This window comes from Capricornis sumatraensis, chromosome 3, assembly GCF_032405125.1.
Source record: "Capricornis sumatraensis isolate serow.1 chromosome 3, serow.2, whole genome shotgun sequence".
NCBI lineage: Eukaryota > Metazoa > Chordata > Mammalia > Artiodactyla > Bovidae > Capricornis > Capricornis sumatraensis.
In genome coordinates this window covers 1,128,065-1,145,580 of record NC_091071.1, presented here as the reverse complement: position 1 = coordinate 1,145,580, position 17,516 = coordinate 1,128,065, and the positions used below count along the sequence as shown (strand labels likewise).

At 60.3% G+C, this 17,516-nt stretch overlaps 1 protein-coding gene across 1 annotated transcript in view; it reads left to right on the top strand.

The window, feature by feature from the left end:
- Nucleotides 1–17,516, top strand: part of MAD1L1 (mitotic arrest deficient 1 like 1) — a 239,278-nt gene that overhangs the window by 95,516 nt on the left and 126,246 nt on the right. Inside the window, exon 11 of the mRNA XM_068968152.1 lies at nt 15,056–15,200. Within this exon, the coding sequence (XP_068824253.1) occupies nt 15,056–15,200 (145 nt within the window). The remainder of the gene's footprint in view (nt 1–15,055; nt 15,201–17,516) is intronic.

The window sequence follows — 17,516 nt, the reverse complement described above, 5'->3', positions numbered from 1 at the left end:
TCCAGCGTTTCTCATGATGTCCTCTGCATATAAGTGAAATAAGCAGGGTGACAATATACAGCCTTGACGCACTCCTTTTCCTCTTTGGAACCAGTCTGTTGTTCCATGTCCAGTTCTAACTGTTGCTTCCTGGCCTGCATATAGGTTTCTCAAGAGGCAGGTCAGGTGGTCTGGTATTCCCATCTCTTTCAGAATTTTCCACAGTTTATTGTGATCCACACAGTCAAAGGCATTGGCATAGTCAATAAAGCAGAAATAGATGTTTTTCTGGAACTCTCTTGCTTTTTCATTGATCCAGTGGATGTTGGCAATTTGATCTCTGGTTCCTCTGCCTTTTCTAAAACCAGCTTGAACATCTGGGAGTTCACGGTTCACATATTGCTGAAGCCTGGCTTGGAGAATTTTGAGCATTACTTTACTAGCATGTGAGATGAGTGCAATTGTGTGGTAGTTTGAGCATTCTTTGGCATTGCCTTTCTTTGGGATTGGAATGAAAACTGACCTTTTCCAGTCCTGTGGCCACTGCTGAGTTTTCCAAATTTGCTGGCAAATTTGCACACTTTCACAGCATCATCTTTCAGGATTTGAAATAGCTCTACTGGAATTCCATCACCTCCACTAACATTCCAGGATGTCTGGCTCTAGATGAGTGATCACACCATCATGATTATCCGGGTCGTGAAGATCCTTTTTGTACAGTTCTGTGTATTCTTGCCCCCTCTTCTTAATATCTTCTGCTTCTGTTAGGTCCATACCATTTCTGTTTTTTATCGAGCCCATCTTTGCATGAAATGTTCCCTTGGTATCTCTAATTTTCTTGAAGAGATCTCTAGTCTTTCCCATTCTGTTCTTTTCCTCTATTTCTTTGCATTGATCGCTGAAGAAGGCTTTCTTATCTCTTCTTGCTATTCTCTGGAACTCTGCATTCAGATGCTTATATCTTTCCTTTTCTCCTTTGCTTTTCGCTTCTCTTCTTTTTACAGCTGTTTGTAAGGCCCCCCCGGAGAGCCATTTTGCTTTTTTGCATTTCTTTTCCATGGGGATGGTCTTGATCCCTGTCTCCTGTACAGTGTCACGAACCTCCATCCATAGTTCATCAGGCACTCTATCTATCAGATCTAGGCCCTTAAATGTATTTCTCACTTCCACTGTATAATCATAAGGGATTTGATTGAGGTCATACCTGAATGGTCTAGCGGTTTTCCCTACTTTCTTCAATTTCAGCCTGAATTTGGTAATACGGAGTTCATGATCTGAGCCGTAGTCAGCTCCTGGTCTTGTTTTTGTTGACTGTATAGAGCTTCTCCATCTTTGGCTGCAAAGAATATGATCAGTCTGATTTTGGTGTTGACCATCTGGTGATGTCCATGTGTAGAGTCTTCTCTTGTGTTGTTGGAAGAGGGTGTTTGCTACGACCAGTGCATTTTCTTGGCAAAACTCTTATTAGTCTTTGCCCTGCTTCATTCCTCATTCCAAGGCCAAGTTTGCCTGTTACTCCAGGTGTTTCTTGACTTCCTACTTTTGGATTCCAGTCCCCTATAATGAAAAGGACATCTGGTCAACATACATGTCCCCAAATCCATTTGCATTTCTTATTATTCTCTTAGGAGAAATACTTAGAGGCAGTACTGTTTAGAAAAATACGCACATTTTAGAAGCCAACCAGTTTTGAACATTTATCTTGGGCCAAGTGCCTTTATATACACGTTATCTGGCTTAACACTTATAAAGGCTCTTTAATCTTGTAGGAAAAAATATTGGAGAAAATCTGTGTGATCTTAGGCTTGACAATAATTTTTTTTAGATATAACACCAAAAGCACAGTTCATAAAGGCAGAGACTTGGTAAGCTTGCCTCAGCCTGTGCAGCAGGCCTGCTCGTCACGCAGGAGGGTCTGAAGGCAGCAGGCGCTGGGCCGGCTCCAGGCTCAGTTCCCCCGGGAGGAGGGCCCTGCACAGCCCAGGCCTGGCCTTTCAGTCTCGTTCGGTGACTGTGCGGAGAAAACTTCTGTTGCTGTCTGAGTAGGGCCTTCCCGAGGGGCCGGTGATGTGCACTGCAGTGCCGACCCCTCAGGGTACAGCTCGGACAGTAGCTACAGTCTGTCTGGTCCGGAGAAGTGGAGCCCTGGGCTCTCAGCCCCGTCAGCACCCCCACCAGACGGAGGAGACTACGGTTCAGCCCTCTCATCAGACGGGAGTGCTCTCGGTTAGGGTTAGGGCTCCTGGTTCCCTGTGCCGTCAACATCCACAACGCAACACAGCCACGGCCACAGGTCCCGAAGGCACAGCCGCTCGGGTGGATCTTGGGAACGTCGAGGAAGGGTGCTGAGCAGCGGACGTGCCCGTCTGCCCGTGGCGCTTTCCCCTGCAGAGTGGCCCTGCCCCTAACCCCAGCCGTGCTGACGCGGTGCCTTTGTCCCCGTCCTGTCCTGTATGGGCGGGGCCCTGTCTCACCGCCGCGAGAAACCTAGGAGCCTGCACGTCCGTGGCGGACTCGCGCTCCCGTCTCGCACGCCCGAGGCGCAGCCGCCGTTTCCCGTCCACCGGCCCCGGAGGGACCCGCCGCTCGCGGCCCCCGGCGTTCGGGGTTGTCAGCCTCCCAGCCGGTGCCCAGTGCTTCCCTGTGGTCTCCCCGTGTGTTTCTCTATCGACAGACCACGCTGAGCACTGGTTTCTGCGCTTTCTGGCCGTTCAGATCGTGGCTTTTGTGAAGGGCTCTCAGTGTCACTGTTAATGACATATTTTTCTCTGTATTTGATCATCATCTTTTAAACATTTGGCCTGCCTTTTTAAAAATTAATTTTTTAGAGAAGCTTTAATAGCTTAAGGAAATCAGCCCTTTGCCGGACACTGTGGCTTCCCAGCGTGACGTTTCCTTTCTATCTGGCTATACAGCTTTTCTTCCGCGTGCTCGTTTTCAGTTCTTTTCCGGTTGAACTCACGAGCCTTTTCCTCTAGTGCTTCCATTTTGTTTCTGTATGAGTGTGGAAAAGTCTCTCTGTTTCCTAAGTCATCAAAAAAGGTTCCCGTATTGTCCTCTGTCATGATTTTATGTTTTATGTCTAAAACCTTTCATCCACTGAGCCTGTCTTTTGATAGGAGCTATGAAGTGAGGGTTCACTTTGTTTTCTCCAGAGAGCTTCCCAGCTGTCCTAATGGGGTTCCATAAATAACAGGGCTCCCTCTCAGCCCTTTTCCTGCGTGGAGTGGAGCCCGCGTTAGACTTTGCAGTTGTTGCGCTGTGTTGACAGGCGAGGAACACCACCACTGCACCTATTGTAGCTGCACGCTGAGTTTTATCATCCAGGTGCCCGCTCCTTTTCTTTATATTTTTTTACATATTTACCCAGAGCTTGGACGGTCGACCCCGAGCCTGGGCCACAGGACCCCTCTCCTTGGAGAGCAGAGAGCAGCCCTAGGCTGACCGGGCCGCGGGCAGGCTGGCTCCCTCACCTCCTTTCCTTGGCTTCATTGCGTGCAGGCTGAGAGGCGCTCGGAGGAGCAGGCCCGAAGGCAGGGTGGCCCCGCTCCGTCGTCCCTGTGCCCCTTCTCCCCAGGGCCGTTCCCGGCGGACAGGCCTGTCCATGCAGGGGCGCCGTGCTGGGAGCGGTGGGTGCAGCGTGTCAGAAACAGGATGCTGGGGTGCCTCCCTCAGCCCTCGAAGGGCACCCATCCACCCTGAGGAGCCGGGGGTGTCCCCTGCGGTGCCCCCGGTGGCACTCAGCGGTGTCCGTCTCTCTGCTGTCCACAGACCGCCTGGCCGGCCCTGGGCCCACCCCTGCAGCTGCCTGAGGTGTGCCGGGGTGCCTCTGCCCTCAGCTGTAGGGCGCATGCCGGCCTGCGCACCCCACCCTGGGCGATGGGCCCCCACCTCACGTCCCTCTCCTCTGGACTCAGTCTGGGAAGGTCCAGGTGGGCTGCCGGGAGGGCGGGTCTGGTCCAGCCTGCCTGGAGCTGGGGTGCAGTTGGGCTCTTCTTTCTGTAAAATGCTTCCTAAGCACTTGGCATTACCATTTAAATGGGACTCTTTCTGCTACTGTGATGCAGTTTGGGCTCGGGTGAGCCAGGCTCCTTGCTCGCGTGGTGGTACAGCTTTGGGATGCTAATCTCAGACAGATGGCCGCTTTGAAATCCACTTCCTCTGGAGAGTTTGTGTGGAGAGAAGCGGTCTTTGTCCCCAGGCTGCTTCCTCGTCTTGCTGAGTGCTGTTTGCCTTTGGGGTTGCTGAGCAGGGCGGTGGCTCCCCCTGAAAGGCTGCAGGGCTCAGCCCAGGGAGGGGCTCCTGGAGAGGCGGGTGACTCACCGCTTCCAGGGGCGGCTCTTCCTCAGCGCTTGCGGGACGCCCACAGGGTAAGCCGGGTGGCGCCCGCCTCATCCCCTCCCAGGAATGCAGGAAAGAAGTCCTGCCTGTCGCCGCTCCTGCTGTGTCTCCGGGGGCGGGGGGGGCAGGGGGGGCACGTGCACAAGCCCCCCACCCCACCCCCCCACGGGCCTCCGGGTCTTTACTTCGCTCCCTCTCCGCCCTCCACCCACCCCACCCACCGCCCCGCCCCAGCGGCCCTAAAGGTGGATCCTCTTTAAACTTTCCTAGGAAATCAGAGTGTAGTGCAGAGGTCACAGAGCTGAGTGCTTCTCAGTGGGGCCAGCCTGCCCCGAGGAGGGACTGCTCCCTGGGTTGTCTGGAGCGCTGCTTGTTTTCTCCACGCCCCGGGAGGTCCTGGGTGCAGGGCTGCGGCGGTTCCTGTGTGTACCTCCTCTCCGTGAGCTTGTGTGAGAGACTCACGAGGTAGGGCTGTCTGTCCCGGTTTGTAGGCGAGGGCATCTAGGCACGGACACAGTTGTAAGACAGCCCACTCGATGGCAGAGCACACGTTCTTCTCAGGGGCACAGGGAACGCTGCCCAGGACCGAGCGTGTGTCAGGACACGAAGTATGCTTTATGCAGGATGTTCAGCACCACACAGAGTGTGTCCTTCTGCCCCAGTGGACTGAGGCTAGAAATCAGTTTAAAAAAGGAAACTTGGAAACTTGCTGCTGCTGCTGCTGCTAAGTCACTTCAGTCGTGTCTGACTCTGTGTGACCCCATAGACGACAGCCCACCAGGCTCCCCAGTCCTTGGAATTCTCCAGGCAAGAACACTGGAGTGGATTGCCATTTCCTTCTCCAGTGCAAGAAAGTGAAAAGTGAAAGTGAAGTCGCTCAGTCGTGTCCAGTCCTCAGTGACCCCATGGACTGCAGCCCACCAGGCTCCTCCGCCCGTGGGATTTTCCAGGCAAGGACACTGGAGTGGGGTGCCATTGCCTCCCTGGAAAATTCACAAAAGGCAGGAATTAAAGAACGTGTTTCTTAATAACCAGTCAGTCAAAGAAGAAGTTACAGGGCAAGTTAGAAAATACTTGGTAAGGAACCAGAATCAAAAAGCAGCACACCGAGACAGGAGCGCAGCAGAGGCGGTGCCCCAAGGGAGGCGCACAGCTGCGAGCCCCGCGCCGCAACCGGGGCACCCGAAGTCAGACTGCCTTCAGAAGCTGGAAACGGAGAAGCCAGCGAAACAAACCCAAAGCAGCCAAGGAAGGAAGCAGTGAAGAGACAGTAAGACAGAGACCGCAGCGGAGACCACAAGCAGGAAGCTGGTTATTGGAAAAGATGAATAAGACCGACCGACTTGTGGCTGGAGTGCCCGAGCAGACGTGAGAGGCGGCTCTTGTTCATGAGACTGGAAGCGGGAGTGACCGTAAGTGAACACGAGGAGCTGTGCGAGGCAGCATGGAGCTCCTCTGGGCGGCAGGGGCAGTCCCAGAAAGGCGGCGAGCACCAAGACTGCCTCAGCAGCAACGGGAAATCTGAACAGACCGTAATAATTAACAACCAAAGAATGTCCAGCAAAGCTCCACGGGTGAGTTCACCTCACATTTATAGGAGTGATTAACACCAAAAAATAGGAGAGGAGGGGTCTCTTCCTAATGCATTTTATGGTGCCGAGACAGCTTCAGAAGAATACATTTTGGACCCCTGCCTCAAACTGAGTGCAAAACCTAACTCAAATGGATCGGAGACCCAGATGCAAGAACTAAAGCTATAAAGCTCCTAGAAGAACGCTGGTGGCGTAAATTTCTGTGGCCTTGGGTCAGGTGAGAACGGTTTCTTGAATACCAAGCAAAAACATACACAAATGTCTTTATGCAAAAGCAAAAAAAAAAAAGAGTAAAATCGTCTTTATTGAAATAAAATTAAATTCATCAAAGGACACCATCAAGAAACTGAAAAAAGTCAACCCATGTAAGAAAGGAAATATTTGCCAAGTATCTGATAATGGTCTGGTGTCTAGAATATATGAAGACTTCTCACAACTCAGCCATCAAGAGAACAGTCTGATTAAAAGCATGGGCTAAGTACTTGAATAGACATTCCTCCAAAGGAGGTAAATAAACGTCCCGTAAGGACATGAAGAGCTGCTCGGTGCCAGTAATCATTAGGGGAATGGGCCCGAACCCCGGAGATGTCACCTCTAGCCCCAGAGGGCGGCTCCTTTCAAACAACGGGAAGCGGGTGTTGGCGAGGAGGGGGAGAGGCCGCACCCTTCGGCACCGCTGGCGGGATGGGAATCGTGGTGTGGGGCGGCCGGGACAGCTGTTCACACACCCTTGTGCACAGTCATCCGAGCTGGAGGCTGCCCAGCGTCCATGCAGGCTGAGTGGGCAGCTGAGCCATGGTCCGTCCAACAAGGAGGTGAAGCAGGGCTGTGTGGTGACATGCGATGGACCTTGAAACCCAGATGCTCGTTGGAAGAAGCCAGTCAGAGAGGGCCCCGCGGTGTACGAGTCCAGGAAGACGGTGTCCCCAGTCAGCAGACTCACGGTGGGGCGGTGGCGGGGAGCGGGGTGGAGGGTGACGAAGAGCTTCTGCAGTCGGTGCTGATGCTGCTCCGTCGCTCGGGCTTGTCCGGCTCTGCGACCCCTCGGGCTGCAGCACGCCAAGCTCCTCTGTCCTCACTGTCTCCCGGAGCTTGTTCAAACTCATGTCAGTAGAGTCGGTGATGCCATCCAAGCATCCTGGCCCCTTCTTCTCCTGCCTTCAGTCTTTCCCGGCATCAGGGTTTTTTCCAGTAAGTCGGCTCTTCACATCAGGTGGCCAGAGTATTGGAGCTTCAGCATCAGTCCTTCCGATGAATATTCAGGGACCATTTCCTTTAGGTTGGACTGGTTGGATCTCCTTGCAGTCCAGGGGACTCTCAAGAGCCTTCTCCAACACCATAGTTCAAAAGCATCAATTCTTCGGTGCTCAGCTGTCTTTATGGTCCAGCTCTCACGTTGCAAATATACTAAACTACTGAATTGTTCACATTGAAATGGTGTGATGGTAGATTTTATATAAATGTTGTCTAAAAAATGAATTCTTCAAAAAATGGTTTTGTAACATTAATGCCTGAGAACCTTGTGAGTCTCATTGAGAAGGTGCCCCTAAAGTAACCTTGCCTCCTTCAGTGACTCGGTGGGTGGTGGCTGGGGGCCCTGGTGCGTGGTGCAGCGGGCCCTCTGGCCCGGCCGCCTGGTGGGCGTTGACGGCCAGTCTGAGCCCCTCGGGGAGGGCCTGGGCCACCCCCTGGGGCTCCCGCAGGCCCCTTCCCCCTGCAAGCCAGGCTGTCGATCGCCCTCTCTGCCCGCAGCCTGCCACTTGAGCAATTTGCTGTAAAAAGGCCATTTCAAAGAAAGGCGTCTTTCCGTCACAAGGTCTCAGCGTCTGATCCGTGGGGCTGTGTTCACAAAGGACCCCAGGCCATGCGGGGAGCCGGCCTGGGGGCCACCTGGGGTGGTGGCGGGTGTCCCTGGGAAGCAGGCGCTTCTTCAGTGCTCTGTGGGCGTAACAGGGCTAGGCCTGTGAGCCCCGAGGCGGCGCGGGCCTGGAGCGGCGGGCAGAGGGCTGAGGCTGTGTGCGGCCTGTGCTGTGAGTGAGGCTTGGGATGAGGCCTGCACATTGTGGAGGGTGGGGCAGCTGGCAGGTCCGAGCAAGGGGCCCGGGCGGCCCACGGCCCGCAGCTCGTCCCAGGACGCCGGGTGCACACAGAGCTGGCCACCGTGGCCTTCTCTTCTGCATCAATGGGGACGCACAGGAGGTGCTCCGTTTGCCGTGACTGGTGGCCTGTGTAAGCGGCACTGGCCTTTCTCCAGACGTGTGTCAGCCCCGGGCCCCGTGCCTGGGGCGGACGCTCGATTGGCAAGCGAGCGGCTCTGTGGGCACAGCAGGGCTGGGCGGGCGCCTCCCTGGGGCCAGTGAGGGAGCGCCTGGTAGCTTTTCAAGCTTGACTTCTGTCCTCTCGTCCTTCCAGCCCGGGGGGCGCCCCACAGGTGCTGATCAGGCGGAGACTAGAGGGAGTGTGGCCGCGCCCGCTCCTCCCCGGGAGCCCTGCGGGCCACGGCCGCACGCCTGGTGGATGTAGTGGACGCCAGCCTCCCGGGAAGGCTCCTGGCCGGCGGGTTGTCAGGACAGCAGCGTCTGTGGGAGAATGAACGGGTGTACCGGGCTGTGTTGCCCAGGTGGCGCCCAGGCAGCCGGAAGGATTGTCGTGGGTTCGGGGTCAGTTGCAGGCCTGGAGGGTGCTGCTGGCACTGTCTGCAGGCTGGAGCCTCGGTCAGAGTGGCTGCTGGGGTCCTCTGGCGACTCGGGAGCACACAGGGGTAGACGGTGCTGTCTCAATTTCACGTTGGCCCGCGCTCACAGGTGCGCTCCGAGCCCGCGGCCTGGTGCTGCCCTCTGACCGCCTGGCCCGGCCGGGACGGCAGGGAGGCATCGGGCCCCCAGCCCTGCGCCCCCCTGGCCTGGCTGGCGTCCTCGGGCAGCTGTGTTCCTTCCCTCCCCTCTTGGTCCTGGTTTTTATCCCGTCTCCTGTGCTGGGCCATGAGCTCCCTGAGGACAGGAGGCGTGACCTTATGAAACCCTTTTCCTCATTTTTCATTTCTGTAGTGCTCACCTCGAGGCTAGGGGCTCAGGGTGCTCAGTGAGTGAAGGCCTGAGCCTGCGCTGACCAGCACCCCTGGGACGCCATGGGGCCTAGAGAGACCGGTGCGCACGAGAGGTCAGGTCACCTCCGCGGGCCCGAGGCAGGGTCACCTCATTACTCGGCTGCTGTCTCGTCCCGGAGGTGCTCCTGAGGGCCAAGGGCGAGGGTCCGGGCAGCTGCTCTAGAGGGTCTGAGGGCCCCCACTGCGTCTGGCCCTGCGCCCCTGTTGCCCCAGGGGGGCTGCACCAAACCAGCCTCGGGCCCCCTCCCCAGAATTTGGAGCTGTCCCACCCCTGCAGTTACAGGCTGGTAATGGATCGGCTAAATTGAGTTATATTCATTACGGTTGGACTTGAATTGAAATTGCAGAGGGTGCTTTTCCTTCTCACGTTTCAAGGTCAGATGAGAGTGTTTTCTGTGTGGCTTCTGTTTATCTGGGAATGCAAATTGAATTTGGTGGTTCCCGTTGATAGGACGTTGGGGGCGGCGGCCGGGCGGCGGGCCCCTCAGCCTGCTCCTCGCCGGCCCCTTGATCGCAGTTACTTCAGCCTCTGCTTGCCTTGTTCTCTGGTTCTGTTTCCGCTGTTTGGATTTTTAAAATTTTTTTCTGAGAAATGTGTGCTGACCTTTGGAGGCATTTAAGGATTGAAATTAGATGCTGTACGTTAAGATGGCTGTGTGCCACTGGCCTGGGCATCCTGGGCTCCCCTCCCAGGTGGCCCTTCTCGAGTCCGAGCAGGACCCGGGCCAGAGGGGCACCTGCTTCCCGCCCTTGACTCCCCACACACGCCAGCACTGCCCCTGGGCGAGACTTGGGGCGCCCTGAGCTCAGCCCCGCGAGCCCGGCTGGCTGGGCATCGGGGCGCCCGAGTACACAGGTGGGCTCTGAGTGGGTGGGCTCTGGAGGCTTCTCTGTCCGGGGAGTTATGGGTCCCCCTCTGGGCCCCCAGAAGCCGCGCTGGTTTCCCCCCTCCTGCGTGTGTGCTGCCCCCGGGGCCCAGCCAGGTGCCACGGGGGCAGGAGCCTCTGTGTGGGGGGCACCCTGTCCTCTGGGACAGCGTTCCTGAAACCAGCGCCTGGCTCTGTCTCATCAGCCGCCCCTGCCCTGTCCGGCTGCCACGCGGCTCCCGGCCAGGCCTGTGGACATGGGTGCGCCTCCCTGAGGCCGGACCAAGCTGGGCCGGGTCTTGGACCGGGCCGTCCTGCAAATGCAGGCCGTGGGGCAGCCACAGGCCTCGCCGTGTGGCGGGTGTCTCATCCCTGTGGCGCTGAGGTTTGCCTCCAGGTGGGTTTGTGTGTTTGGTCGGGAAGGGGGACACTGAGCAGGCAGCAGTGGGGCAGGGCGGCCTGGCCCAGGGCTGCGGGTGCGGGCAGGGCGCCTGTGGCAGGGCCGGGCGTCGGGGGCGGGGCCTGCAGGCTGTCTGCGTGCTCCTGTGGGAGCATCGGTCTCGGGGGCAGCTCTGCCCTTCCTCCCGTGAGTACCCCCCCTCCCCCCCACCTGGCCGCCTCCTGGTCCCTCCGTCCACTGTTTATCCTCTGGGCCGTGGCTTCCAGCAGTAAACCCTGAGTTCTGGTGGTGAGAAAGTCCTTGTTGTGTGGGGGGCCCTGGCGGTGCAGTGCCCCCTGGTTCCCCCACCCCTGGGGGAGGCAGCGGAAGCTGAAGCCCTTCTGGCTGGAGGCTGGCTGCCCCTAAGCCGCCCTGCCATCCTCGCCACCTGAGAGCTTCTCCTGGATCTGACCACCTGGACGCTGGTGCTCATGCTGAGTGCCCTGTACCCCTGCCCGCCCACTCCTCAGCCAGGGGTCCTGAGGGCCTCCTGTGCCCTGGACCACTCACCGTATGAACACACGTACGCGCACACACACGCGTGGGGCGCTGCACCCCGAGAGCCCTTGCTGTGGCTGACACACACACACCCCCCACACCCATGCACACACACACACCCCACCACACACCCACGCGCACACACACACCCCAACACACACACACACCCATGCACACCCACACGCGCACACACACCCCAACACACACACACACACACCCATGCACACCCACACACCCACGCACACACCCACACGCGCACACACGCACACACGCACACGCACACACCCCCTGCACCCGGGGCTCCCTCTGTGGGCCTTGCCTGCCGCCTCAGGGCATCTTGGCGGCCCTGCCGTTGGAGCTGCTGGTGACCTTGCTCCCAGCCGAACCCCTGACCTCCTTTGGGTACGTGTGCATGGCTCGCTTGTGTCCCTGAATCCTGCTGGGTCGTGCCCACCAGCCGCGCCCCACGTGGGGTCAGCTCGCTCTCTCCCGTCTTGTCTGCCTCTGGGACCTCGGCTCCAACCCGCAGCCCTGGAGGGTTTTCAGCTTTTGAGGATTCCCTGAGGAGCTGTGGTGGCCCCGAGCCGCGTGGTCATGCTCGGGCGGCTCTGCGGCTGCCCCAGGGGTGTGGAGAGGGCCTCTGAGCTCTGCGGCTGGCATGCAGCCCCGCCCTTCCCGACGAACACACGGCCGCCTGCCTGTCCCCAGTGGCCCGGGGCGCGCGGCCACCGTACTGGAGTGGCTGGCAGTGGGCCCGTGCCCTTGTCGGCGGAGGTGTGTGCCGGGTCCTCGCGCGGGACAGAGGTGCTGGGGAGCGCGTGTCGGCCGGGTCCGCTCTCCGCTCCTCGGAGCCCGGGGCAAGGATGCGCTGAGGACTCTGAGCAGCTGGGGACGGTCACTGACAGTGACCTGTTTGCTGCCATGTGACCGCCAGGCATCTGAGCTGTGTCCGCCTGCAGGCCTCGGCGGGCGCCTGGTGCTGCCTGGGGAATGCTCCCGGGCACTCGTCACAAATCAAGCTCTGCCTCGTCCCGCCGTCCCAGCGAGCGTCTGGACCATGTTACTGCCCAGAGGGATCACGCACTTCAGGGCTGTTCTTGGTGGGAACTCGGGTCCAGCCACAGGAGCACCGTTTCCGCCCTCCGAGCTGCCCTGCCAGGCAGGCCTGGGTGGGAAGCCACTGCCCCAGACACAGCTTAGAGTGGGGCCCCGACAGGGCCAGTGTCCTTCCCGGCTGGGCTGCCCCGCCCCGCCCTGCCCTCCTGCCTCCCAGCGGTGCTGCGCGGCCGCGCGTGCCCGCCCTGACCGGTGTCTGACGCTGCGGCGGCTGGAGCTGCGGGCGGAGGATGTGGAGGGCCGGCCCCCCGCCGCCAGGAGAAGGGCACGGTGGCTCCTGGAGCCTCACAGCGCCGGGCGCCCTTCACCGCTCCTCGCACGCAGGCCTTTCTGCGCGGGGTGCGCTGAAGACGACAGTGTCCGGGCAGCATGCGCGGCCCCGCCTGCAGAGCGCGCTCTCGTGCTCAGGCCTTACCCCCTCCTGCGGACGCTGGCGCAAACAGGCGTTAATGGACGGACATGCCGGCCGGCCACTCCTCTGGGAACCGAGGGCCTCTCTTTGAGCTCCCAGGGGTGCACGAAAATGCCACTGGCCTCAGGGTTCAGCGTGAGCAGAGCCAGAAGTTTAATTTTTTATGAGTTTCTCCCCTGCTTCAGCAGAAGGGCCACGATGGAGCGAGAGAAAGTTCTCGCGGAGAGGAGGGGCTGTGTGGAGAGAAGGTTCCCGCGGAGAGGAGGGGCTGTGCGATTGGACGCCTGTGTCCCGCCCAGAGGTGCTGGCGGCCGTGTGTCGGGCTGCAGGCCTGTTCTGCCGAGTCCGCTCCCCCACAATCCCACCCCGGGCGCCCCGGGAGAGGGGCGCGGCCTGTGGGCAGGTGGGGCAGGCTGATCTGGGACGTTACCGGGTGAGGTCTTGGAAACATCGGGAAAGCAGGCTCCTGGGGGAAGCAGCGCGTTTGCGCCAGTTTGTTCAGCCCTTGTCCCCCGAGGCCGAGCTGTTCACGGTCCCTCCTCTCCTGCCCATGGGGGCGTCCCCACCCTGCGAGGTCACTCCTGTGGGCACAGCCTGTGCTCCTAGCCGCTTCCCCGAGAAGCTGCAGAAGCCAGCGCCCCCTCCTCCTCCGTCCCCTGCGGGCATCTCTGCTGCTTTGCTCTGGGAGGTGGTCTCGGCCCCACTCGCTCCCGGCTGCTGCTTCCGTGCAGCCCTCCTCGGCTGCTCTTCGTCCTTGTTCTGTGTGCCCTCTGGCCCCTGCGGCCCTCGCACACACCGGTGGCTTCAGAGCCCCTGGTGCTGCCCTCTGTGGGCGGGTGCGCTGCCACGTAGGCCGACCCCCTGCTCTGCCTGCCCTCGCTCTGGCCCTTGCTCCTGAGGTGACCGCGTGCTCGCTTCCTGTCTGCCTCTGCCCCGTGGCTCCCGCGCCCCCGCCCTCCTCTGCAGCCTTCTTCTCCAGCTCTGCCCTGCCAGGCGGTGCAGGAGGCGCTGGGGGGAGGGAGCCGCACGCCTTGGGCAGGAGGCCTGCCAGCCCTCCTCTGAAGAGGGCCCCCCCCCCACCCCGCTCCCCCTTGTGCTTGGGGTGCGGGGCAGCACAACCCCGCCCCCTGCCCTCGGCCTGCTCAGACAAGGGAGCCCGAGCTTCTCTGTTTAAATCATGAGGCGGAGCTGTGATTCAAGCGCTTTGAGCGTCCCCACCTGAAGTCAGTGATTCCAGAGTCATGTCACAGCCCTTGATTGTTCAGTTGGCCTTTGAATAGTTCCAAATTGAACTGGAGCTCAAAATAACCTGTTAACAAGTCTGTTCCAAATGAATATTTATACGCTTGTTTTTTACGCATCACCTCGAGGTGGCAGGTGCCGTTGGCCAGCTGTGCAGCGGGGTCGGGGGGCTCAGTATTAGGATGAGGCTTTCTGGCGGGGCTGCCCGGGGTCAGGCGGCAGGGCAGGCGCGGGATCCTTGGGGGATAACATGCCATCTCCTGCGGGGGCTGAGCCCTGTTTAGGTAGCCCAGACCATGAGTTCTCTTACAGCGTTCTCTAAATGTGTGTTTCACGTTTACTCTCAAATTAGCTGTTTAAAGAATTGCAGTAAATTATAATAAAAAACCACAGACTTACTCAGATGTGAAATAGGAAAGGTTAGCGTGGGGGAGACCACCCCCAAAGAGAGCGCTGCCCGCCATCCCTGTGGATTAAGGTTTTCTTGAAAATCGTGTAATCGAGGCAAAAAAATAATTGGACACCCAAGAATGATGCAAGGTGCAGGTGGCCTCTGTGGGCCTCAGCTCCAGCTGTTCATGTCTTCAGAGTCGTCTCGGTGTAGTCTTTGGGCGTCAGCCCAGGTAAATGTTACAACTCGCAGCTTATGACGGGATCCTGATAAAACCTCCAAAGGAAAGAACAGGAACTTCTCTGGTTCAGTGGTGAAGACTCCATGCCTGTGGTGCGAAGGCTGTGGGTTTGATCCCTGGTTGGGGATGGTGCATGGCGTGGCTGAAAAAAGACAGAAAGGAACAGAGGAGAATATTAAAGGTTTTTTGGAAAGAGCTTTTCTCTACTTGGAGTGGCGTGAGCTTGGCGTCTGACGTCCACACCTCACGGTGCTCCTGCCACGCCCGATGCCCCGGGGCTGGCACCTCCCTGCCCCGCGGTGGCGTGCCTCCCGGGAGCTCTCCAGGTAGCTGTCCCCTCACAGGGCACGGGGGTGTCTGTGTGCAGGCACCTCTGACGTGGGCGGGATGGGACAGGGCTCTGAAAGTCAGTGTGGGAACAGTCCAAGGCAGAGGACGGCCCAGCAGGCTGTGAAGGACGGGGGGCATTTTGAGGGGAGTGCTGGGCTTCGGGCCCAGGGCCGCCCACCCCGGTCTGTGGTTGAGGGCGGCTCAGGGCCCTCGGGTCCACCCTGCTGGAGCTCTGCACGATCCGGGGGTGGGAAGGGGCCTCCGCGGGCCTGTGGGAAGTGCTCCAGGCTGGCCTGGCTCTTTCAGAGGCACCTCCGAGCGCGTGGCCGGCGATCTTGCCCACTGCGTGAGACGCATTCTGGGGTCACCCTGGGCCCCGTTTGAATCCGGAGTCTCAGCCGTTCAGAAGTGGGGGGTGGGCTGGGCGCACCTCCGGCTCCGTCTCGGGGCTGAGTGATGTGTGGGCACTGGGCCTGACCCCTCTGCCCTTCTGCCCCTGCAGCGCCCGGGAGCTGGAGAAGGCCCGACTGCAGCTCCAGGAAGAGGTCCGCCAGCTTGGCGGCCAGCTGCTGGAGGAGAGGAAGCGGCGTGAGACGCACGAGGCCCTGGCGCGGCGGCTGCAGAAGCGAGTGCTGCTGTTGACGAAGGTACGAGCGGTGTCCGGGGCCAGCCCCCGCCCCGCCCACCCCCGTGTCCACCCTCCCAGGCCAGCGGCTCAGGGCCCCTGTGTCTTCAGCCCCAGGCCAGTGGCCCCCGGCCGGCCCCCGCATCCACCCTCCCAGGCCAGCAGATCCCCAGCCGGCCCCCGCATCCACCCTTCCAGGCCAGCGGCCCCCAGCCGGCCCCCGCGTCCACGCTCAGTCGTCTCCCCAGGCCTATGCTGGCCTAGTCCCGGCCACGCGGTGCACTCACAGCCCCCAGCAACGTGTCTCGCTGCTGGAGCGGTTAGCCACCCGCGGAGCCGCCTGGGAGTCACAGCTCAGGCCAGGCCGGCTCCCCTGTCCCTAGCGGGGGCGTCTTGGCCGTGTGGCCACCTTGTCTTCACCCTGCCTCTTCAGGAGGCTCCGAGATGCTGACCCGGAAGGCCCGCTGCTCCTCTCCTCCTGAGGGCCTCACGTGCTGACTGGGGCTCGGTCGTCGGCCCCAAGACCCTGGCTCCTCACGCGGGTCAGCCTCCCTCTGGCCCCAGGCAGGCCCAGCCTCTCCTTCAGAGCCCAGTGAGCAGAGGCTGGCATGCACTGTGGGCCGGGGTCTCCGACTGTGCTGAGCCTGGGGCTTCTGAAGTCTGCCTCGATAAGCAGAGCATGAATTAAGGTTTTTGTGTGAGAGAGCGTAATTTAAGACGTTGCCGTGGATGCTGAAATTTCAGAAGACGAGGCAGGAAAAAGCCAGAATCTGTCCTGAGATGCTCTCGTGGGGGGCAGGTGGGGGCGTCCAGCTGCTGGCAGGCTGATGCTGAGGGGCTGGGCGGGCCCCGACCTGGGAGGGGGCAGTTCGCCCGGGACGCACCAGGAGCTAGTACTACGTGTGACAACCGTGTGTTCTTGACGGTTTGATAAAAACCCGGGACCTCCTGGTCATGAGTCAGCTGGAGGAAGCCTGCTGTCTCACGGCCTGTGCCCCGCAGGCGTGCCCTGCCGTGAGTGTTGGGTGCAGCTCGTCCCACCAGTGACGTAGCAGGTGCCCCTCATGGGAGACCCTCAGCCCCGCTGCCTCCGGGGCGGCTGCGCTCAGCCCCCATGGGCTGGCTCCCCAGGCCCCTCCCCTCCCCTCCGTCTCTCGTGTGTCCTGGTATCTTTGCTGTGGGACACGCCCACGATACAGGCGTGTGGTCGGCCCTACGGAAGCTACGGTCCCGGGGACAGGCGGGCGGGGCTGACACCCCCTGGTGCCTGCAGACGTGGCAGGTGCAGAGCTCGGCTTGGCTCCGGAGGAGTTTTGAAGGTGCTGAGGGTGGAGCTGAGACCCGGGACTTTGACCTTGGTGGAAGGAGCGTGGAGAACCGGGCCTCCCGGGCGGGGAGCCCCAGCGTGGACGGCAGGAAGCCGCTGCGGCTCCAGACAAGACACTGGGAAGAACAGGGCGACTGAGGTCCATCAGCCATTGCTGACCCGCGTCCAACCCGAGGGCGCAGGGCGCGCGAGGGCCTGGAGGGGAGGCAGACGAGCTCAGGGCCAGGGCTCCGACGGGCTCCGACGGGCTCCGACGGGCGCCACCGGCGCCGGGGCCTGACATCCGGCCCGGAGGCTGTGTGGTCCCTGATGCAGGAAGCACGGAGCTCTCCCCGGAGACGGGCGGGAGACCGTCCCTGTGACCGCAGGAGCACGGCTCGCTCGCTGGGTCTCTGTCCTCAGCCAGAGCTCAGGCCGGATGACCCCGGCCCGCTCCGAGTGCTCGGCGCTGCTCCACACGGAAGTCGCTCAGCCGGCCTGGTGGTTCTCACTGGGATGGTGCTCGCGGGGTGCTGGGAAGACTCCAGAAGGACCAGATGGGGGTTCCTGAAGGTTCAGAAATGGAACCACCGTGCGACCCAGCGGTCCCGGCTCTGGGCGTTTATCCAGAGGAGACAGAAGCAGCGTCTCGCAGAGAGCTCCGCACCCCTCGTTTGTCGCAGCGCTATTCCTGAAGCCCGGAGGACCCCTCGAGGGATGGACGGTAAAGAAGTGGAGGGTGTGCGGCGGCTGCTCCTCAGCCATGGAGATCCTGCCGCCTGCGACAGGGTGGCTGGACCTGAGGTCGTTACACTGAGATTACTCAGACAGAGACGGTCTTGCCTGTGTGTGGAATCTAAGAAAGCTGAGCTTATGAAAGAGGCCAGGTTGGAGGCTGCCGGAGGCGGGGGTCGGGTGGGAGGGATGGGGGAAAGTGGTCAGGAGGACAGATAAGTGGTGGTGGGGGGGTGGACACAGGGCAAGGCCCACCCCTGCCTGTCCGCCCCGCGGGGCTCTGGGCTGCCCGTGCAG